The 25,098-nt window shown below is 38.1% G+C and overlaps 2 protein-coding genes across 2 annotated transcripts; both read left to right on the top strand.

The window, feature by feature from the left end:
• The first annotated feature begins 2,945 nt into the window (after positions 1–2,945).
• LOC123786319 (olfactory receptor 4Q3-like) lies at positions 2,946–3,929 on the top strand. Its single transcript, XM_045788559.2, has one exon. The coding sequence runs from the start codon at positions 2,982–2,984 to the stop codon at positions 3,927–3,929; it is 948 nt and encodes a 315-aa protein (XP_045644515.1). The 5' UTR covers positions 2,946–2,981.
• A 15,890-nt stretch (positions 3,930–19,819) lies between these two features.
• On the top strand, positions 19,820–20,788 carry LOC123786313 (olfactory receptor 4S2-like). The gene has a single exon (XM_045788554.2). The coding sequence runs from the start codon at positions 19,910–19,912 to the stop codon at positions 20,786–20,788; it is 879 nt and encodes a 292-aa protein (XP_045644510.2). The 5' UTR covers positions 19,820–19,909.
• Positions 20,789–25,098: the final 4,310 nt, after the last annotated feature.

Raw genomic sequence — 25,098 nt, 5'->3', positions numbered from 1 at the left:
TTCCATATTGGTTGGCATTATGTTCTCATATTATCTGAAGGCAGAAAATTTCTTGAGTCAGTAGAAAAATTTAAGAATAACTGGAATCTAGTCCATACCTCAGTTACAACTCAAATATAGGCTTGTCTGTATTTGTCTCCTGAAATTTAATAATGTCAACATAACTATTAGTCAAATCCTATTATGCTAATGTCCTAGGAATGATCTGAAAATATTTATTGTACTGAAGTCCTCAAATACTAAATATTACTTTAGAGAGATGGATCATAGACTAGGACTTAACAACGGTTTGTGGTAATTTGGTTTTAATATCTTTTACACACTCTTATTTAATCTGCCTTTATGATTATTTCATTTTAAAATGGTCTGTTTTAGTACAAGCTTATCTTTCTCTATGCCTGTGCTATGGAAATAATAAGTGTATAATGCAGGTGACTACCCTTCGCATATTATGTTTTCACATTAGGAGATAATCACATTTTTTCTCAGTCATAAATTACAAGAATGCTTTGGATTCTGCTTTTCCACTTGTATTTTACCCCTTGTTTTCAGAAACCTCTTTTCAATTGTTTTTTAAAATAACTTTGGTTGGTCTTTCTCAGATTCTTCCTACTTTTCCAATGATGAGCTTTGAAATTAGATAGAAGATTTTAATGAGAGCTTAACCTGATCTAATTAAACATCTTAGATCATTGGAGAAAACACCAGAATGCCTTCTCCATATGGAAATTCACAATCCTTGGTATATCCAAAGAAGATTAGAAAATTTCCATTGTATCAGACCTCAAGTAGGACTCTACATATGACAGAAAATGGTTTCCTGTGTTTTTTTTTTTACTTTGTTTTGTTTCCCAAATGGTTGTAGAGAGTGAGGTAGTTCCTTCCATTATTTATCAGATTGTAGAATTAGATGCACCTGGGCATCTAACTCCATAGGCAGGTGAAGAGGATGGTCACATATATGCTGTGACCAAGGCATCCAAAAGTATTTTCAGCCCCAAATCTCTCTCTCACTTGCTTATCTTGAAATACTGTACAAAGTGAAATTTCTTGGTATTAAGTATTTTTCTTTTTGGAATATCTGATAACTACCTCACATAATTTTCCCTGACTGATTTGAGAGAACCAAGTGCAACATGGAATGGGTAACAGGGACTGAGGACAGAAAAATGCAAATTTTGTCTATCTACATCAATATTTTACCAAGAGCTAGTTCTTTTTTTTTTAAAGATTTTATTTATTTATTCGACAGAGATAGAGACAGCCAGCGAGAGAGGGAACACAAGCAGGGGGAGTGGGAGAGGAAGAAGCAGGCTCATAGCAGAGAAGCCTGATGTGGGGCTTGATCCCACAACGCTGGGATCACGCCCTGAGCCAAAGGCAGACGCTTAACCTGTGTGCCACCCAGGCGCCCCGAAGAGCTAGTTCTATATTGAAAATATACTAATCTAGAGAGAGAAACATCTGCTAATTCTTCACTGTTTCAAGGGAAGGAATGTGCCAATGTTCTGCGATTTTTTATTTGTAATCTGAGATATTCTCACCAAATTCTGGGAATGAATGTATATTCATTCATTCATTCATTCATTCATTCATTCATTCATTCATCCAAAAGCAGCATTATTCTGATTTCCCATATTATCCTTTCCTATGAAATGGGTCATGGTGAACCTCCTTTGTACCTACCTCAGTGATATGGATCATGGTGTTGGTCTCTTCTTTTGGTGATTAGTGTATCGCAGCCACTGTCCTACTCATCTTGAGTCTGATGATTCCTTTAACTTTAAAGATAAAGATATTAGTTCCTCATACCTGTTCTCTACAAACTTCCCATCCTCTGTCACCTGGGATAATAAATAAATGCAAAGAACATGAGTTTTCTGTCTTTTCTAAATGATTTATTACCTAATTTGTACATTCGTAATAGCATCTAACTTTTGTACAATATAGCAAATTATAGCACAAAGCATTCTTTCAACTTGATAAATAATCATACAGTAAGCATTGTGGTGTGAGTACAAAGATGAATAAGAAATATTGCCTATCGGCACCTGGGTGGCTCAAACTGATTAAGCATCTAACTCCTGGTATGGGCTCAGGCTCCGTGCTCAGCATGGAGTCTGCTTGAGATTCTCTCTCTCCTTCTCCCTCTGGACCACCCCCCCTACTCTCTCTCTTGCAAATAAATAAATAAATAAATAAATAAATAAATAAATAAATATTTAAAACAAAAGAAATATTGCATTACTTTGGGGGACTTAAGTCATTTTTTTATGTAAGTATATTTTGTTCATAAATAGAGTATATTTGATTCTCAAAACGACCTTGGACGATATTATATCCCTATATTAGATTGAGTAAACAAAGAATAAATCTCAGGTTTGATACCTTGCCTGAGGTCACTGCACTGGTGAGTGGTAGAGCTGGGCGTTGAATCTAGATATTTCATTCCAGAACACTTGCTCTTAGAGGTTATAACGTTGTCTCATAAAAAAATGGAATGAATTGAGTGGAGCACTGGGTGTTATATGCAAACAATGAATCATGGAACACTACATCAAAAAGTAATGATGTACTGTATGGTGACTAACATAACATAATAAAATTAAAAATATATAAAAAATAAATAAATGGGAATGATTTTCCCATTCTCATCATCTCATGTCCAGTTCATTGTGTCCCTCCCTCTCTGGTTTGTTATAAATGCAACTTAAAAGCATTATAGGAATGAAGAGTCAGAAGGTAAGCAAACTATTCCTCATTTTATTTATACAGTAATATATATTTCCTACTTCACAGAACTTATGTTTTTCATCTTGGAATATGATTCTATAAACATATAAACTCAAAAACTGATTATATATTTATATATATATATATTATTTTATTTTATTTTATTTTATTTTTTTGGCCATTTGTCTTAGTCTTTCTTCTTGTGATTTGATTCTTTTTTCTCTAGGTCGCTTGGTATTCCCGATTCCATGAAAAAAAGAAATGATTCCAAGGTGACAGAATTTGTTCTTCTGGGCCTATCATCTTCCTGGGGGTTACAGCTGTTTCTCTTCTTAATATTTTCTTTATTTTACATGACTGTTGTTCTGGGAAACTTCTTGATAATGGTAACAGTGCGAGGTGATGCCCGCCTGCTCCAATCTCCTATGTACTATTTTTTGGGCCATCTGTCCTTCATTGACCTATGCCTTAGCTGTGTTACCGTGCCCAAGATGTTGGGAGATTTTCTACAGCAAGGCAAGATCATCTCTTTTTCCGGGTGCCTGGCCCAGATCTACTTCTTGCACTTTCTGGGAGCCAGTGAGATGTTTCTGCTGACAGTCATGGCCTATGATAGGTATGTTGCCATCTGTAGTCCTTTGCAGTACCTGACAGTCATGAACCGCCAGCTGTGCTTTCAGTTGGCTTTGGCCTGTTGGTGTGGGGGCTTCATCCACTCTCTCACACAGGTCACACTGGTGATCCAGCTGCCCTTCTGTGGCCCCAATGAACTGGACAACTTCTACTGTGATGTCCCACAGGTCATCAAGCTAGCGTGCATGGACACCTATGTAGTAGAGGTGCTGATGGTCTCAAACAGTGGTCTGCTATCTCTCGTCTGTTTCGTGGTCTTGCTACTCTCTTATGCCATCATCCTGATCACCCTGAGAACGCGCTTCCGCCAGGGCCAGAGCAAGGCACTCTCCACCTGTGCCTCCCACCTAACTGTGGTCAGCCTGATCTTTGTGCCATGTGTATTCATCTATCTGAGGCCTTTCTGCAGCTTCTCCGTGGATAAGGTGCTCTCCACCTTTTACACAGTGGTCACACCCATGTTGAATCCTCTCATCTACACACTCAGAAATGCTGAAATGAAGACAGCCATGAAGAAGCTGAGAAAAAAGCATGTGGCATCCTTCTGCCGTATTAAAGGATGAACAGGAAGAGGTGAATTAGAAAGCATAACTTTCTTGGGACAATCTTAACTCATCCTGTACATGGGTATATGCATGAAACCAATGTGATGACTTTGGCATAAAAGCCGGCATCAAAATTAGGAAGCATTGCTGTTGATTGCTATCGCGGTATAGTGGCTTTGCTGGGTGTTCAGTATTAAGCAGGGAAGTCAGGAGTGTTTATTGGCCCAGAAATTGAGTAGTAGGTTCAAGAGTACATCTTGAAAGATCAACTCTTCTATCCTTTGTCTATAACTAGTCTTCATTTAATTACTTCATTTCACTTTTAAATTCTCTTCAAATGAAAGAAGGTAACCTGTCTTCTTTTTCGTCCTGCTGCGCTGGGTGTAACAAGTCCTACATCAGGAGGTTCCTTCTAATGTCCATCAGAGTCCATTCTGAAGCAATGTGAATCCTTTTTTTCCCCATCTCTAAGAAAGCCTGAAAACAGCACTAACCACCCTACATATTAATGTTCATCTAAGGATTGTGTTATTTATTCTGCCAAATTTTAGAAATGCAGTTCAATTCATATAAGGAAAAAGTGCTTTTAGTGAAGTTTACATGTGAAGGCAAGAAAGCCTGGGAGTGCTGGGTGGTGGAAAATCTCAGCGTCCTGCCCTAGAGACTTCTCTAGAAGAGGTATCTCACTCCCCTTGAGTTTCTTTAAGTGGAGTTACAGCGGGGCTAAGTGTAAAAGCTGGTACTTCTACTGGTCATAATATTTAAGAGCTCTGAATGATAAAGGGGGGGAAGAAATGAACTGTGGTTTAACGCACACATAATTTTTACCTCTAAGTCTCAAAGGTACTTCGACAAGTAGATAATATTATTCAACTTCACTTTTACAAATGAACTCAGATTTCTTTTTTAAAAAAATTTATTTATTTATTTTAGAGCGAAGGGGAGAGAGAGAGAGAGCAAGGTGGGGAGGGGCAGAGGCAGAGCAAGAGAGAGAATCTCAGGCAGACTCCTTGCCTAGCGTGGAATCCAATGAAGTGTTCAACCCCAGAACTGAGACCATGACCTCAGCTCAAATCAAGAGTCTGACGGTCAACCAACTGAGCCACCCAGGTGTCTTGAACTCTGATTTCTTAAGTGACTTTCACAGGATAATTCAGAAAAAATATGATCACACAAGAAAGCTGGGAATTTTGGATAATTAAAATTAAGCTGATATTTTTCTTTGGAGAGAGTCTTTGCCTTAATTAGATAGATTAATTGCATATTTTCTACTTTATCTATAGAGGATCTCCAGAGCTAGCAAATCACTAAAAACCTGCACAGAAACATTTATATTTAAGGTTATCTATTTCTGACATAAAGATCTTCGCAACTTCTTGTGTCTATAGAAGAGTATTAATTTTGTTCACTAAATAATAATAAAATGATGGACTTTAGCAGTATTTTTATATTTGCTCGCTTATTTCCAAATCAGTTGCAGTGCAGAGGCTTTTTAAATTACTTAGCGGAGGGGCACCTGGATAGCCCAGTCGTTAAGCGTCTGCCTTTGGCTCAGGGCGTGATGCCAGCGTTCTGGGATCGAGCCCCGCATCAGGCTCCTCCGCTGGGAGCCTGTCTCTTCCTCTCCCACTCCCCCTGCTTGTGTTCCCTCTCTCGCTGGCTGTCTCTCTGTCAAATAAATAAATAAAATCTTTTAAAAAATAAATTACTTGGCTGAAAAACATAACTCAGGAAGAAAATATCTGGAACTCCACCAGAGATTAAGATTTTCTAGGTTGGGGTGCCTGGGTGGCACAGCGGTTGGGCATCTGCCTTCGGCTCAGGGCTTGATCCCGGCGTTATGGGATCGAGCCCCACATCAGGCTCTTCCGCTATGAGCCTGCTTCTTCCTCTCCCACTCCCCCTGCTTGTGTTCCCTCTCTTGCTGGCTGTCTCTATCTCTGTCAAATAAATAAATAAAATCTTAAAAAAAAAAGATTTTCTAGGTAAATTGCAATACCTGTGGTCATGTAAGAGCTTGGATGATTTCTTACTAAGATGAATGAGGGGAAAGTAGCATCCCTGGTATGGATCACATTCTCGTCTTTCACTGCCCAACATTTCCACAGAGGTCCTTTGCCTATAGTGAATATCCAGAAGAGCAGACAGGAGGACACTGTCCACCAGAGAGTAGTGTGTGAATTGACAAGATTTAAGTAGTACTGTGCAGTCATCCAGGCACATAGCAGGGACCTGAACCTCCAGCTTTCTTTATGTATCTGTAGGCTGCAACATCCCTTTTTCCAATGTTCCTCTTTCACAGCAAAATTTAGAGTCTTGGCATATCATTTGAATTGTCCTGTTGATATCTGGATTGGTAGCATTATATTCAGAAAAGGAAGAGTTATGTATATTCCCATACTTCTTACCAGAATCACAACTCAATTGGTTCCTAAAACACTGAGCTGGATACTGAATTATTATAGTGTTACTAGAACTGTAGTTATATATTTTTAAAATGTGGTTGTCAGAAATGGACTATCAGAAGAAAATCAGAAAGAGATACTCCTTACCATTTGCATTGCTTGGATTCTAACCAGATGCAAACTCTGACACAGCCAGCCAAGGTGGGCAGGGCAATGATTCTTCTTTCTCAGGTCCTAGTACATTAGTTAGGACAATCCATACATAAATTATGTACAATATTTTCAGAAATAGTCTTACCCCACTAGGCTTGTAATTTTGACCCATTATCTAACTTTATTTTCCTTGTTTTTAAAATTTAAATTCAATTAACATACAGTATTAGTTTCAGAAGTAGAGTTCAGTGATTCATCAGTCTTATATAATACCCAGTGCTCATTTATCATGTGCCTTCCTTAATGTCCATCACCCAGTTACCTAATCCTACCACCCGCTCCCCCCAGCAACCCTGTTTCCTATGATTAAGAGTCTCTTATGGTTTGTCTCCCTCTCAGATATCATCTTATTTTTCCCTCCCTTCTCCTATGATCCCCTGTTTTGTTTCTTAAATTCTACATATGAGTGAGATCATGTGATAATTGTCTTTCTCTGATTGACTTATTTCGCTTAGCATAATGCCTTCTAGTTCCATCCACGTTGTTGCAAATGGCAAGATTTCATTTTTTGATGGCTGAGTAATATTCCATTATATATATATGCACCACATTTTCTTTATCCATTCATCTGTCGATGGATATTTGGGTTCTTTCCATATTTTGGCTGTTGTGGACATTGCTGCTATAAACATTGGGGGGCAGGTGTCCCTTCAGATCACTACATTTGTATCTTTGGGGTAAATACCTAGTAGTGCAATTGCTGATTCATAGCATAGTTCTATTTTCAACTCTTTGAGGAAACTCCATACTATTTTCCAGAGTGGCTATACCAGCTGGCATTCCCATAAACCATGTAAGAGAGTTCCTGTTTCTCTGCATCCTCACCAAGATCTGACATTTCCTGACTCCTGTGAGGTGGTATCTCATTGTGGTTTTGATTTGTATTTCCCTGATGCTAAGGGATGTTGAACATTTTTTCATGTGTCTGTTGGCCATTTGTATGTCTTCTTTGGAGGAATGTCTGTTTATGTCTTCTGCCCATTTCTTGACTAGATTATTTGTTTTTTGGGGTGTTGAGTGTGGTAAGTTCTTTATAGATTTTGGATATTAGCGCTTTATCTGATAAGGCATTTGCAAATATCTTCTCCCATTATGTAGGTTGCCTTTTGCTTTTTTGACTCTTCCCATTGCTGTGCAAAAATGTTTTTATCTAGAAGAAGTCCCAATAGTTCATTTTCCCTTTAGGTTCCCTTGCCTTTAAAGACATGTCTAGCAAGAAGTTGCCTAAGTCGAGATCAAAAGGGTTGCTGCCTGTGTTCTCCTTTAAGATTTTGATGGATTCCTATTTCACATTTAGGTCTTTCATCCATTTTGAGTTTTTTTTTGTGTGTATGGTGTAACAAAGTGGCCTACTTTCATTTCTTGCATGTGACTGTCCAGTTTTCCCAACAGTATTTGTTGAAGAGACTGTCTTTTTTCCATTGGATATTATTTCCTGCTTTGTCGAAGATTCGTTGACTGTAGAATTGAGGGTCCATTTCTGGGATCTCTACTCTGTTCCATTGATCTATGTGTTTGTTTTTGTGCCACTACCATGCTGTCTTGATGATTAATGTTTTGTCATATAGCTTGCTACCAGGAATTGTGACTCCACCCGCTTTGGTTTTCTTTTTCAATGTTCCTTTAGCTATTTGGGGTCTATTCTGGTTCCATACAAATTTTAGGATTATTTGTTCCAGATCTGTGAAAAATGTTGATGGTATTTTGATAGGGATTGCATTGAAAGTGTAGATTGCTCTGGGTAGTGTAGACATTTTAATGATATTTATTCTTCCAATCCATGAGCATGGAACGTTTTTCCATTTCTTTGTGTCTTTCTCTATTTCTTTCATAAGTGTTCTGTAGTTTTTAGAGTACATATCCTTTACCTCTTTGGTTAGGTTTATTCCTAGGTATCTTATGGTTTTTGGTGCAATTGTAAATGGCATCAATTCTTTAATTTCTCTTTCTTCTGCCCTGTTGTTAGTGTATAGAAATGCAACTTACTTCTGTGCATTAATTTTATATCCTACCACATTGCTCAATTGCTGTGTGAGTTCTAGCAATTTTGGGGTGGAGTCTTTTGGGTTGTCCATATAAAATATCATATCATCTGGGAAGAGTAAGAGTTTGGCTTCTTTGCCAATTTCAATGCTTTTTATTTCTTTTTTTGTCATCTGATTGCTGGGGCTAGGACTTCTCGTATATGTTGAACAACAATGATGAGAGTGGGCATTCCTTTTGTGTTCCTGATATTAGGGGAAAAGCCCTCAGTTTTTCCCCATTGAGAATGATATTCACTGTGGGCTTTTCATAGATGGCTTTTATGATAATTGAGATATGTTCTCTCTATCCCTACACCGTGGAGAGTTTTACTCAAGACAGGATGCTGTACTTTATCAAATGCTTTTTCTACATCTATTGAGAGGATCATATGGTTCTTGTCTGTTCTTTTTTTTAATGTAGTGTATCACATTGATTGATTTGCGACTGTTGAAACACCCTTGAATCACAGGAATAAGTCCCACTTGGTCTTGGTGCATAATCCTTTTAATGTACCATTAGATTCTATTCGCTAGTATCTTGGTGAGAATTTTTCATCCATATTCATCAAGAATATTGGTCTCAAATTCTCCTTTTTGATGGGGTTTTTGTCTGCTTTGGAGATCATGGTAATGCTGGCTTGACAGAACAGGTTTGGAAGCGTTCCTTCCATTTCTATTTTTGGAATAGCTTCAGTAGAATAGGTATTAGTCTTCTTCAAATGTTTGCTGGAATTCCCCTGAGAAGCCATCTGGCCCTGGACTCTTGTTTTTTTGGGAGGTTTTTGATTACTGCTTCAATTTTCTTGCTGGTTACTGGTCTGCTCAGATTTTCTTTTTCTTCCTCTTTCAGTTTTGGTAGTTTTTTTTTTTTTTAAGATTTTATTTATTTATTTGAAAGTGAGAGAGTGTGTGAGAGAGAGAGAGAGAGAGAGAGAGAGAGAGAGCATGATCAGGGAAAGGGGCAGAAGCAGACTCCCCTGCTGAGCAGGGAGACTGATGTGGGGCTCAATCCCAGGATCCTGGGATCATGACCTGAGTCAAAGCAGTCATGTAACTGACTGAGCCACAGTTTTGGTAGTTTATGTTTCCAGGAATGCATGCATTTCTTCCAGATGCCTAATTTGTTGGCATATAGTTGCTCATAATATGTTCTTAAAGTTGTTTGTATTTCCGTGGTGTTGATCTTGATCTGTCCTCTTTCATTCATGATTTTGTTAATCTGGATCCTTTCTCTTTTCTCTATGATAAGTCTAGCTAGGGATTTATTGATCTTGTTAATTCTTTCAAAGAGCCAGCTTCTTGTTTTGTTGACCTGTTCTACTGTTCTGATTTCTAGTTCATTGTTTTCTGCTCTAATCTTTATTATTTTTCATCTCCTGCTTGGTTTAGGTTCTATTTGCTGTTATTTCTTCAGCTCCTTTAGGTGTAAGGTTAGCTTGTGTATTTGAGATTTTTCTAATTTTTGATAAAGTCTTGTATTGGTATTACTTCCCTCTTAGGACCACTTTGTTGTACCCCAAGTTTTTGAACAGTTGTGTTTTCATTTTCGTTTGTTTCCATGAATTTTTTTTAATGCTTCCTTAATTTCCTGGTTGACCCTTTCATTCTTTAGTAGGATGCTCTTTAACCCCCAAGTGTTTGAGTTCCTTCCAAATTTCCTCTTGTGTTTGAGTTCAGTATCAAAGCATTGTGGTTTGAAAATATGGAGGGAATAATCCCAACCTCTTGGTATCAGTTGAGACCAGTATGTGATCTATTTTGGAAAAAGTTCCATGTGCACTCGAGAAGAATGTGTATTCTGTTGCTTTAGGATGGAATATTCTGAATATATCTGTGAAGTCCATCTGATCCAGTGTGTCATTTAAAGCTGTTGTTTCCTTGTTGATCTGATTTGATGATCTGTCCATTGCTGTGAGTAGGGTGTTGATGTCCCCTACTATTATGGTTTTATTATCAATGTGTTTCTTTAATTTGGTTATTAGTTGGTTGATTTAATTAGCTGCTCCCAAATTAGGAGCATAAATATTCATAATTGTTAGATTTTCTTGTTGGGTAGACCCTTTCAGTGTGAAATAGTGTCCCCCTTCATCTCTTGCTACAGTCTTTGGTTTAAAATCTAATTTTTCTGATATAAGGATTGCAACCCCAGATTTCTTTTGAGGTCCATTAGCATGATAAATGCTTCTCCACCCCTTCACTTTCAGTCTAAAGGTGTCTTTAGGTGCAAAATGAGTCTCTTGTCTACATGGATCTTGCTTTTTTATCCAATCTGATATTCTGTATCTTTTGATTGGAGCATTTAGCCCATTTACATTCAGAGTAACTATTGAAAGATATGAATTTAGTGCCATTGTATTACCTATAAAGTCCCTGTTTCTGTAGATTGTCTCTGTTTCCTTCTTCTCTTTGTTACTCTTGGTCTCTCTCTTTGTTTACAGGATCCCCCTTAATATTTCTTGCCGGGCTGACTTGGTGGTCACCTATTCTTTCAGTTTCTGTCTGTCCTGGAAGCTCTTTATCTCTCCTTTTCCATTCTGAATGACAGCCTTGCTGGATAAAGCATTCTTGCCTGCATTTTTTTCTCATTTGGTACCCTGAATATTATCATGCCACCGTTTTCTGGTCTGCCAATTCTCTGTGGATAGATTTGATGCCATTCTAACATTCCTACACCTGCAGGTTAGGAACCTCTTGTCTCGAGCAGCTTTCAGGATTTTCTCTTTATCTCTGAAATTTGCAAGTTTCACTATTATATGTCAGGGTGTTGATCTATTTTTATTGATTTTGGGAAGGGGTCCTCTCTACCTCTTGGACATGAATGCCTGTTTCCTTCCCCAGATTAGGGAAGTTCTGAGCTATGATTTGCTGGTCCTCTCTCTCTTTCTTTCTCCTTGGGCACTGCAATAATTCTGATATCATTTAATTTTATGGTATTGCTGATTTCTTGAAGCCTCCCCTCATGGCCCATTAGCTGTGTTTTTCTCTTTTCCTCAGCTTCCTTCCTTTCCATCAACTTGTCTTCTATGTCATTTATTCTGTCTTCTGCCTAATTTACCCTAGTTGTTAGAGAATCCAATTAGGCTGCATCTCAGAGCAATTTTTCATATCGGCCTGATTAGATCTAATGTCTGCACTAAGAGATTCTCTATTGTTTTTTATGTTTTTTCCAATCCCAGCTTGTAACTTTATAATTGTTTTCCAGAATTCCATCCCTGACATCTTACTTATATCCATATAGATTAGATCTGTGGCAGAGAGCATTACCTCTGGTTCTTTCTTTTGTTGTGAATTCCTCCCTCTAGTGATTTTGGGCAGAGAAGAAGGGATGAATGAATGAGCACTATCAAAAATATCAACCACGACCCAAGCGAAGTACACACTGACAAATCCGAAGAGGTCAGAAACCAGAAAAGAACAGGAAAAGAAAAAGAAAAAGAACAAACCAACCAATCAACAAAAGAAAAAAAAAAAAGGAGGGGGTGCAAGAGAGAATAATCTCACAGGGTGGACAAATCAGGGTGATCCACTTGGTCCCAAGTGTACTTTGGTCTCTCTGTTAGAAGACACTAAATCCCAAAATTGTAAAGAAAGCAAAACATAATACATACAAAAATAAAATTGCATAGAGTGAAAGGAGCCAAAAATGAAGAATATATCTATAAAATGTAAAAGTTGAAAGTTAAAAAAGACTTAAAAACAAAAAGTTGTTAAAATAAGAAACTAGTTGAAAAGGGCAAAAAGAAAAAAAAAGAAATGGAAAGTTTTAAACTGAAAGATAAATCGGTAATGAAAGAAAACCTTGAATTCTATATATTGTTTTCTTCTAGTGCTGGAGTTTTACAATCTTGTGTTGTTGGTAAACGTGATATTCATCTGTTCTTCCAGTTGGTCTTCGGGGGGAGGGGCCTTCTGTGCTGATTCTTGGGCATTTTTGCCTCGGCAGAGACGCACCACCCCTTGCCAGGGGGCTGGGTTCAGTGTATGCTGTGTTTAGTTGCTCTGTGTGGCTTTTGTTTCCTGAAGGCTTTAAGTGCCCCTTTAAAGAATCAAAATAAAAATGGCCACAACTGTATCTCCAGCCTCAGAGACAATGGGTCATTGTCCCATTTTCAGTAAACCGTCAGGGCTAAGCGGTCTTCACTTTGCGTGTGCCAGACTCTGCAGACTCCTCCTCCAGTGTGCGCCCACACCGATCCTCCTGGAGGGAAGGCCGAGGGTCGCCCGGTTACTGTACTTTACAGGGTCTCCGCACTGAGAGCTGTTTCCTGGTCATGTGTGCATCTGCTCCACTGCCCCCCCCCCCGGGGAAGGTGGAGGGTCCCTGTGTTTCTGTCCTTTGCAGGGTCCCCATGCGGAGAGCAGTCAACTGACCCAACCACGGCTCGAAGTTTATGGTGAATCACACTGAGAGTCCTGTCCCTGTCTCGCTGACCATAACCAGTTTCCCTGTTCCAATGCTGGGAACTCTACCAGTTCAGGCACCCCCATTCTTTCTGTGACCCCAGGGATCCTGAGGCCACACTGTCCCACCTAGAAATCTGCCCTGTTTCACCACCTGAGCACCTTTCAGGCAGGGATGTCTCTCACTAGAGCACATTTCTAAGGGTTTTGATTTTGCCCTCTGGTGCTCTATCACTTTCTGGTAGCCGGCTTACTGAGGGTCCCCCTCACCACCCTCTCCCCCACCATTGATCTGATATATTCTCTCAGATTCACTTCTCTGTACCTCCTACCTGCAAAAAGTGGTCTCTTTTCAACTCGTAGAGTTCCAGATATTCTTTTCTTACATCTCAGTTTGAATTCATGGGTGTTCAGACTGACTTGATAATTATCTAGCTAAATTCAAGGGACCAGATGAAACAAGGTCCCCTACCCTTCACCACCTTGCCTCCCTTCCCATCTGAGCTTTAGCAAATTTTAAAATGAAATTTTAAATGAAAACAGTTCAATAGTATTAGAAACTAATATACTTGGGCTAGTGGTGCAATACTGTGATACTCAGCATCACCCACCAACTTTGAATAGATTGTGCAAAACTGTAAAAATGGCCTGCATATTTTTAACTAGTAATTTACCAATTAGCCTTCAATATAGTTTTACAAGAGGTTCCTTAGTGGGGATTATACAGGCATTTTCTCTGCCTAACAATACTCTCCAGATGCTACCTTAATCACCTGGCTAGCCATTCCCTCAGGGCTGTGATGATGCATAAAGATTGCTGGCAGAATCTCTCTCTTGGCGTCCAGTAATATAGAAATAAAGTCTTACAGACCAAGATCAGAAGCCATGGCATGGCTATAAGCTCATAAAATCTTCTGAGAGTAGAGAGATTGAGAGAGAGAGAGAGAGAGAGAGTGAGGGAGAGAAAATAAATAACGTAGGACCCCTTCTCAGGCTGTAGGTGTAATCCTTTTGCGAAATGCGACACACACATAAGAGAAGCATCAGTATACAGATTTCAGTCTTTTAGGGTGAATATCTAGGTATAGATCCCTTTTCCATCTCAGAAAGTTTTATTGATCCAAGAAGATCTCAGTTTGTCCAAATCCATGTCGTGGGACCAGACTCAAGAAGATGGCCAGAGTAAGTTTCCCATCTGTAATGACAACTTAAAAAGCAGGGAGAGAAGAGAGGGCAGTTCTCATTGATTCAAAAACATATTTCAGGATAAAAATGAATGAATTCTTCATTCACTTGTAACACCTGTTCTAATAATTCTGTTAAGTAATTTAGGAAATAGTTTACTGTAATTTAAAGTGTATCAATATTATTTCAATTGGAATTTAGTTCTAGCTTTATACTAACAGTGCAGCCTAGATAATTGTTTCCTCCCTGCACTTCACTGCTTTCACCAATGGTTAGATGAATAGAATAAAATCAAGTGATCACTAAGGTTTTTTTCATCTATACAAGTATAGGATTTTACATAAGTATGGTCCAGTCTAAGAGGATTTGAGAAGGTCTTTTAAAGGTATTACTCTAAAATGAAAGGCTTTATGTCAGGTATTTGGTTTTATTTATCCTTTTATGTTCACAGCACAATACAAGACACAGAGAACGTGTTCCATAAACATTTATCAGTTGAAAAGATAAATAAATGTTGGTGCTGTGTGAAATGTAGAAGATGATATAGATGGTAACTTGAATAGTCTACATTGTGTTGTATTTACACATGGGCGGATTTTTTTCAAGACTTAATTATTCAGCTTCCTTATCTCTTAGTTCCACAAATACTTAGTGAGTTACTGCCTCAGTTGTAGACAATTAGAGAAACAGGAAAAATTGGGACTTTATATGTTTCTATAGGTAAAAGTTCAAAGGACCGACAAGTAATAAAATGATATCAAGTGACCAGAGACATGAAAGCATGTACATGTGACATGATGTCTCTATGAGGGATATTGACGTCAAAGACACTACTGCACAGAGCTTACTGTGGGATGGAACTTACTGTTAGGAAAGAGATCCCGAGTATTTGATCTCTTTTCCTTGCAAATCACTCACAGAAGAAATTAAAGACTAAATCTCTTTCCCAGAGGACTTTAGGGAGTTGCAGTCTTGCTATTTGTTTTATTTGAAATAATTTAGGTGGACTTATGAACTGAAATAAGGGAGCAACCTTATTTCTTTAACACCATTATAAGTAGTATATATTCTTTGGCATTATCTGAGAGACTAACTCTGACCTAAGAACCTGGACAGACCACTGGAAATGATCCATCCCATATAGGCCCTCGTCCACAGTGTTCAGACTTTTGATACTGATGCTTCTGAAATTCTTTCACTGAAATGGTTATGACTTAGATTTACTGTTAACTTGTTGCTTTTATATCCATTAATTAATCTGATCCTTACATGGGTGGCATTGTTCTTTCCCAGGGGAGGACTTTGAAGGTAATAGAAGTGAGGAAAATTGTGTTAAGATCACACAGCCTGTAAGAGGCAGCACTGCTAAGTCAGGCCCTATTGGTCTATCTTAAAATCCTATGCTCTTTCTCCCAGTGAAGATAGTAGAAAGATCTTGGGTCTTAGACTTGGATTAATATTATCAGCCCCAAGAGGACCCCAGATCAAGTTGAGATAGCCACTATCCAGGAAGAATATAGCAGCTGTGCAAACATCTTTGGGTATCCTTGCTTGAACCCTGAAGCGAAGTCATTCAAGAATATGGACAGAGAAAGAAAAAGACAAATCTATGATTTCACTCATATGTGGAGTTTAAGAAACGAAACAGATGAACATAGGGGAAGGGAAGGAGAAATAAGATGAGAGCAGAGAGAGAGACAAATCATAGGTGTCTCTTAACTATAGGAAAAAACTGAGAGTTGCTGGAGGGGAGGTGGGTAGGGGAATGGGGTAACTGCGTCATGGACATTAAAGAGGGCATTTGATATAACGAGCACTGGGTTTTATATGCAAATGGTGAGTTACTAAACTCTACCTCTGAAACTAATAATACACTATATGCTAATTAGTTGATTAAAGAAAAGAATATGGACTCCATTCTGGTACTACTCTAGTCAAAGAACATATTTGAGAAAGTGGGTGTCAGCAGTAGATACATTTTCTAAACATGGAAATACATATAAATGGGAATTAGAAGATGAACGTCGTAAGGAGTGTAGCATCCTAAGATGACTCTTACCCATGCTTTTCTCCCTCCTTGCATTCAGCATGATCTCCAGTCACTGAGATGGATGATGATAATTAAATATTCACTTACAGTGTGCCATGTACGTGAGTGCTTCATAAGTGATACATATCTAACCTGTACAGCAGTACTATTCTTACTTTGAACCCTTGAGAAAACAGAGGCAAAGGGAAGTTAAGTAACTTCCCTGAAGTCATACTGTGAGCTAATAGGGGGACTTGAATTTGAATCTAGGAAAGCGGGGTTTCAAGCGTCTTTGTAACAGCTACTCTCCACCACCTTCCCCATTCCCACTGCCCTCCTGCTGCAGCAGTGATCATTTTTATGATCCCCCAAATCATTCATGAAAAATTCCAACTCCTCAAACTTCACTCGTGAGACTATGACCTGATCTCCTCTTCCTTTTTAGGCTCACATCCTGACACTTCCCTTCATGGATTCTGTGACGAACTGCATCAAACCTGTTGGCATTCCCCAGAGGGAATTCTATGATGATTTATACCCTTTCTCTTCATATATCCTAATCCATAGGCCTAGAACATCCTTCCTGACCTGTCTTCTCCTTTGTGTCCTCACCCTGCAGTCCTCTCCATCATCAGGTTAACTCTAACTCACCTTTCAAAATTCTACTCAGTGAAGACCCTCTCTGGAGGGGTGTGCCTGACTCTCCTCTGGAACTGTGATTGCTGGTTTATATGTGGGCCTCACCTATTTGGTAGTCACCACAGTCAGTGAAATAATGTCAGATTAATGATCAGTATCACATCACTCATTGCATTCTCATGTTAAGTTTAAGCCAAGTTGGGCACAAACTCTGAATGTTGTGATGATTTTGCCAGTTGCAGCTGTAGTCTCTGCCAGTAAAAACTGGATATAGCTTTAAAAAAAAATCATTATTAGTAGAAAAGGAGGGTTTTGACTATTACAGAAAGTTTAAGACTTTCGAATGAGAAAGAAGATATGCTCACTTTGATGCCCACAGCCCCAGCAGTATGCAAATTCATTACAAAAATGAACTTTGAAATTCCCTGGCCTAGGTTCAGATACCAGCTCTGCCGATCGCTTCACTCTGTGAACTTGGGCAGGTTACGCACCTTCTCTGCGCTTCAGTTTTCACATTTCTGAAGGAATGTTTGTAGGGATGATGATGATAGCTTACTCTGTATGAATGTTATGAGAATTAAATGAATTACTACCACTTAGAACATTACCTAGCACACAGTAAGTACACTATATGTGTTTTCTATGATTACCTAAATGTTTTTTTCAACCCTTATGATTTTGTCAATTGGTTATCACTGACCACAATTTAGCTTTGCTGGTAGAGTGTCAGAATGTTCAAAGATTTTAATGAAGCATATTCTATATTCAAAGAACTTTGCACCATAAGACAGCATTTGATTTTTTTAATGCAATTCTTTTTTCATGAGAAGTTTATCCATTAACTTTTCTATCATCTATCTATCAATCATCTATCCATCATCTATTTATCATCTATCATTATCATCTGTTTACTTGTCATTCTACCCTTTTTCATTTATTTAAGGGGATACATATTGTGTGGGTTTTGGACTTAGGATGGCTCAATTCAAATACCAGCCTCTTCACTGATTGTGTTATATTGGATGATTTACCTAACCTCTTAAAAATTTGGTGCTCTTTAAAATAGAGATAGAAATTACAATGTTGCTGTGAGTATAGAATGAGGGGACATATCCTAATAGTTTAGCATACAATCCTGCACATAGTAAAGTGCTTAGTAAATGTTTACTACCAGTATCACTACTATTAATAATATGTCTCCAATGGAAATGGACAGATACTATAGTTTATTATCTCAGGAATCAAATTATGGATGTTTTAATATTTTCTATTTTGTCTGTATAATTTTTATATGATAGATGAACAGATCAAATTAAAACTTCTACTTACTAGAGAGATCCTACTTTACAGATTCAAATTACAAAGTAAGCCACTTCATAAATGCAAAAAAAATGTACACAAATGATCTCATTTTATTTCTGTAACAGCTTTATGAAGTAAAATAACTATATCACCCATCTTTTACAAATAAGAAAACTGAGATTCAGAAAGAATAAATAGATTTACTTAAAGTAATCCCATTGGTAGGGGTGCTCAAACTTAAATTATCCGCTTCCACTATCCAGGCAGAAAAGAGGTGTTCCTAGCAAAGATGGAAGATAGCTAGTAATTTGCAATTCTTTAAAAAAGCTAATTTTATTCTGAGGAACTTCTTTAGATCTTGTCTCACGATTTACCTCTTTTAAGAATTCTTCTCTGATAACTTTTACCCAATAGTTTCATCTGTGTGCCTTGAGGATCCCTGTATATAGTTTGTAAAATGGTGTCAGACACTTATCTTTAACTACCATTTATAGCGCTATCTGTATGGGAAACCTTATTCCTGATGCTTACCTATGGTTACAGGGAGAGGGCTTTTTCAAGGCAAGAGGACTGAGGATGATAGGAGTCTCAACAAGTTTTAAAGTTTTAAACTTTTTAGAGCAACAAGGGAAAATTATTTCTCTGTATAGCTTGACCACTCCTCAGGTATTCCTTACTGGCAGGCAAATAGAATTTTCACATGGAGACCAAAGCTTAGAACTGAAACTCCCCCAATATGATTTGTAAGCATGGGTTATTGGTGAGCAGGGGGCCTCTGTCGCTGTTGTTCTTGGTCACTAAAACGACTTTGTTTATTTATTTATTTATTTATGTATTTATGTATGTATTTATTTATTTGATGTAAAGTTCGATGATTCATTAGTTGTGTATAACACCCAGTGCACCATGTAATACGTGCCCTCCTTACTACCCATTACCGGTCTATCCCATTCCCCCAGCCCCCTCCCCTCTGAAGCCTCAGTTTGTTTCTCAGAGTCCACAGCCTCTCATGCTTCATTCCCCCTTCTGATTACCCCCCCCCTTTCTAGGAAGATTAGTAGGGGAAGAAAGGGAAAACGACTTAATTTTTAATTGTACTGAAACTTCCAACCTAATTTAGAAACTAAAAACAGTCTTTCTCACTTTCTCACTAACTCTCACAAGTTAGTCTTTCTAACTTAAGTAGAATGTTATTCTTCTAAAGTTGATCTGTGTACATGATATTTAAAAAGATTCATCTAAGAAGTTTGGCATCAAATCTCAGATTCTGACTTCTTGCATTTATCTTAACCCCCCAAAATTAATTTATCCATTTAATAATTAATTTAAATTTTTCCAACCCAAAGAGAATATCTGGCAAAATGAGAAAGAGAGAGAGAGAGAGAGTGAGAGAGAGAGAGGCAGAGAGAGAAATACAGAGGGAGAACTAGGGAACAACATTAAATCCAATTAAAAAACCCCTCATATTCTCTAGATTATTATTTGGGAGAAAGGAACTATAGGCCTAAGTATAACAGAAACTCCAATGTGAGTCAATAACGTGGTAAGAAAATTAATGGTGAGAAAAATATCCATTAATTATGTTTAAGAAATATGAAGAATTTCATCTCCTATTTAGCATCACTTAAATATTTTCATAAGACTGTTCCTGTTAGGCTTCACCATGCTTACAGTGGTTTATGATATTTATTTATTTTTGCAGGGAACGAGAGCCACCAAGCCAGTATCATCTGGGTCCCCACAGAAGTGGCTAACAATGTCACTGAGTTTATATTCCTAGGACTTTCCCAAGATCCTGGAATGCAACTGATGTTCTTTGCCTTATTCCTCCTCTTCTACATCGTGGTCATGGTGGGAAATCTGCTCATTCTGCTCACAGTCTTTTCTGATCCCCGGCTCCATACACCCATGTATTTCTTCCTCAGTAACCTCTCCTTTGTGGACATTGCCTATTCCTCAGCCACAGCACCCAAGATGATTGCAGACTTTATTTCTGAGAAAAAGACCATTTCCTACTGGGGCTGTGTAACTCAGATGTTCACCTTCCACTTTTTTGGTTGTGCTGAGATTTTTGTCTTGACCGTTATGGCTTTTGACCGCTACGCTGCCATCTGCCACCCTCTCCGTTATACCACCATCATGAGTGCCAATGCTTGTATTGTGCTGGCATCACTGTCCTGGTTAGGAGCCCTGGGTCATTCCTTTGTTCAGACCCTCCTGACCTTTCAGCTGCCTTTCTGCAATAATCGGGTCATTGACCACTACTTTTGTGATGTCCACCCAGTCCTAAAACTTGCCTGTGCTGATACAACCCTGGTAAATATGTTGGTGATTGCCAACAGTGGTCTCATCTCTCTGGGGTGTTTCCTCATTCTTCTGGCCTCCTACACCGTCATTCTATTCAGTCTTCGCAAGCGGTCTTCAGAGAGCCGGCGCAAGGCTCTCTCTACCTGTGGGTCTCATTTCACTGTAGTAACTTTCTTCTTTGTCCCTTGTATTTTTATTTATCTGCGTCCATCCACTACTTTCCCACTGGATAAGGCTGTGTCTGTGTTCTATACTACCATCACCCCGATGTTAAACCCACTCATCTACACTCTGAGGAATGAGGATGTAAAGAATGCCATGAAACGGATATGGAGTCTCAAGGTCTCCTTGAAGGAAAAGCAGAAGGCATAGCTCGTCAGAATTGCAAAATCAGAGAATTAGCTGATACCTTCAGTAGTCTATAACTTATTAATGAGCTTAAAGGATAGTCTTTAAAATTCAACTGTCTTGTACAAGGTTTTCATTGAACAGGCAATAATTTGAGACAGTTCTCTTTTTCTGTCTTTTGGTGGGCTAAACTTAGACGTTTCCATACTGTCAAGGTTTATCTTCTTTTACTTTTAGAGTAGGAGGGTAAAAACTCCAACTCAGTATCTCAGTTAAAGGGGTCTCATGTTGTAGACCCCTTTGATTCAAATTAAGATTTCTTAATCTATAATTGAATGATTTAGAATGAGGTTACAAGAGAAAACTGTCTCTGAGGAATCTGACCATTTCTCTTAAAAACGGAAGTGTAATAGCTGAGTAGAATAGCTGGGTGGAAAAGGCAATTTTATTCTGAAGAACTTTTAATTTACTTTTTATTTTTTTTACTCTTAAGATTATATTTTATTTTTTTAAAACATTTATTCTACTTATTTTGGAGGGAGAGTGTGTGCACATGGAGGGAGGGGCAGAGAGAGAGAATCTTCAAGCAGACTCCCTGCTGAGCCCAGAGCCTGATGTGGTCTTGATCTCATGATCATACCTGAGCTGAAACCAAGAGTTTGACACGCATCCACTGAGCCACCCAGGCACCCCAAGATTTTATTTTTAAACTGTCTCTACACCCAATGTGGGGCTTGATCTCACAATCCCAAGATCATGAATCGCATGCTCCACTAACTAAGCCAGCTGGGCACCCTCTGAGGAACTTTTTAGATCTTGTTTCATAAATCATATCTTCCAAAAATTCTGCCCTGATTATTTTCATCAAACATACATTTATTTATTTATTTATTTATTTATTTATTTATTTATTTATTATTTATTTATTTATTTATTTATTATATATTTTTCTCTGTGTGATTTAAGCACACCTCCTTATAGTTCATAAAATGCTTTCAGACACTTCTTTTCTTTCTGGTTTTTGTTCCCTTAGTGTATTTAATCTCATTTCTACAACTTATTAAGGACGTAAGTAATGTATCTTACTTCTTTTCCACTCCCCGTATATGGCACAGAGCTGGATGCACCATAGATTCTTGTGACACAGTCTACCTGTTGTTACCCCAGTATCCATAGTTCCTTTTTCCTTAGTAACAGAGACTTGACATTACTTATGGTGGCCCCACTGAAACATAACATTTACCAGTCTGTCCCTTTCACGGGAGGTGGATACTATGATGTTGGTTGTAGTTGGTGAGTGAGACTTTTGAAAACTCTTTAAAATGATTTCTCTGCCCTTAGGCTTTCTATACATGATCACCACTAACACTTTTTTATGTTATTTTCTCACATGTCACTATATTTTTATCATATATGTTATTTTATGTCATTATATTTTTCATATTATTTTTTCTCTGCAGAAAAGGATGGCTATCCTTTTTATTAATACCTATTTAAAAAATAAATATATTGAACTTATATTTAAAACTGTGGGCTACATTAGTTTTCCCTTTTCCCTCTAAGATCTAAATAAGTTAACAACAATAACAACAGTGATGGGGAAACAAGTTTATACTCAGAGCAACAAAGAAAACAGGACAGAAGTTAGACTGTGCAGACAGAAGATTCCAACAAATATTTGGAAAAGAGAAGACAAAGGTGTAATTGCTTTGGCCATATAAAAAGGCTAACACTAAAATAGCAACTGAGGGGGATACTGAGGAGAAATAGACAGATTTATCTCCCAGAATCCCTGACATGTTTGAGATGCCAGGGCACCACGTAAAGGAGATGGTGGCATTCAGGGCTAGTAATAGGGAGATTAAGAGAAAGGAATGGTTCAGTCTCCCATCCTCTCTCTTCACTCCCAAAGGCTCACACAGGCATATGCTGCACATACAGAACATTGACATCTTTGCATTAAGAAATTAAATTATATTAGAGAAAAGTCTTTCACATTCTGCCTTTGGAGATCATAAATAGGATGGCTGTTTCTCTGCTAGAACCCTGACCAGAATCCGACCAGTTCGTTGGCTCTGCTCTATTGATCGATCCAGAGTTTTGGTCAAAATTTTGGTGCCAAATTCTTTAATACACATAAGATGTTAAAGTAAAAAGTAAGACTTTAGGAAGGCCCACAGGAATTTTGTGGAATCCAAGATAACACAGAAAAAAATTCACTTTGAAAACTACTGATATCTTTACATTGATCAGAGATAATACTTGCAATTCTGAAATGAGAACATGATATTAAAAAAACTAAACAATAAAAATATTATTTTTGGAAACAAAATAAAAGGAGTAATAAATAAAATTAAGACAAATCAACAGAGGTTGAAAGATAGAGTCAAAGAAGTCTCCATGAAAGTAGAATTTAAAAAATCAAAGAAATGAACAACAGAAAAAAGTATGAAAAATCTAAGCAAAAGGTAAAACATTCAACTCATATTTGTTTCCAGAGAAAACGGAGGGGAAGAATTTAAAAGAAACAATGAAAGGAAAACTCATAGCAGGAAGATTTAAGTCTCCAGATACAAAAAATGTATTGATTGCCCACCCTAGTGATGTGAAAACAAGAACTAAGGTGCATTATTATGCAATTTTATTCCCCTAGAGGTTGAGAAGATTATAAGATTATTGAGAGAGACAGAAAAAAATATAGGCCACAAAACAATAAGTAAAATCCAAAGGCATTAGAGTATTTAGTAACAACACTGGACCCTTCAATACGGTAGAAAAGTGTCCAAAACTGATTTTCAGCCTAGAATTCTAGACAGAACAAAACCATCAGATATGAAAGTAGTATAAGACCTTTTCAGCCATGCAAAGATTTATAAAATTTATAAGTACCCTTTCTTTGAAAGTATGAGAGGATGTGTCCCAGCAAAAGCAACAAAGAGAAAGAGATAAGCTCAAGGAATCAGTGTAGGGGGTGGCCCAAAGCACTTTTACGGTGAGAGCTGTCTAGCAGGCATAGGGGGCGATAGAAAGCAGAAGGATAGAAGCCCCAGGAGGCGAGGCTACAGAAAACAGAGATAAGTGGGAATTTTATTATCTATGATGATGGAGCATCTTAGTCATAGGGCATAGTCAATAGGATGGAACAAGTTGATGGGCTTAAGGATACATTTATGGAAAATTATCTATATCATTTAGGACCCTAAGAGAAAACTGATGACACACTCCAAATAGAATAATTCACAAAGAGAAACTCACAGATGGACTGTCTATAAAATGTTAGATATGGAGGAGTCATATGGGGCAGTACCATAACCAGGGATTAGAAGCAGTAGAGCTGTTAACGCCATTATGCCTGAAGGGATTGGCAGAAAGAGTAGATAAAGAAATGCAAAAGGAGAGAGATTTTCTTTTTCTAGATTTTTTAAAATTAAGACTTAATTTTCTTAAAGCAGTCTTAGGTTCACAGCAAAATTAAAGGAAAGGTACAAAGGTTTTCCATACCTCCCCTGCCCTCACACACACATAGCTTCCCCCGTTTTCAGTGTCCTCCAGCAGAGTGGTATATTTGTTACAAAACATCATAATCACCCAATGTCCATAGCTTACATTATGGCTTACTCTTGGTGCTGAATATTTTGCAGGTTTGGACAAATGTATAATGACATGGATCTATCATGATATTATTATACAGAGTAGTGTCATTGCCCTAAAAATTCTCTGTGCTCTGCCTTTTCATCCTTCCTTATCCCCACCCCCGCCCCCTGCCCCCCAAGCCCTGGCAACCATTGATCTTTTTACTGCCTCCATAGTTTTGCCTTTTCCAGATGTCATATAATTGGAATCATACAGTATGTAGCATTTTCAGATTGGCTTCATTCACTTAGTACTATGCATTTAAGTTTCCTCCATGTTTCCTTTTTTTTTTAATTGAAATATAATTGACACACAATGTTACATTAATTTTAGGTGTATACCATAATGATTTTTTTTTAATGATTTTTTATTATATTATGTCAGTCACCAGCAGTACATCCCCGGTTTCCGATGTAAGGCTCGATGATTCATTAGTTGTGTATAACACCCAGTGCACCATGCAATACGTGCCCTCCTTACTACCCATCACCGGTCTATCCCATTCCCCCACCCCCCTCCCCTCTGAAGCCTTCAGTTTGTTTCTCATAGTCCATAGTCTCTCATGTTTCATTCCCCCTTCTGATTACCCCCCCCCTTTCTTTATCCCTTTCTTCCCCTACTGATCATCCTAGTTCTTATGTTCCATAGATGAGAGAAATCATATGATAGTTGTCTTTCTCTGCTTGACTTATTTCACTTAG

Source organism: Ursus americanus, chromosome 4, assembly GCF_024610735.1.
Source record: "Ursus americanus isolate L20-20 chromosome 4, mUrsAme1.1.p, whole genome shotgun sequence".
Classification (NCBI taxonomy): domain Eukaryota; kingdom Metazoa; phylum Chordata; class Mammalia; order Carnivora; family Ursidae; genus Ursus; species Ursus americanus.
Note: the sequence above shows the minus strand (reverse complement) of the source record. Positions and strands in the feature narration are given on the sequence as shown.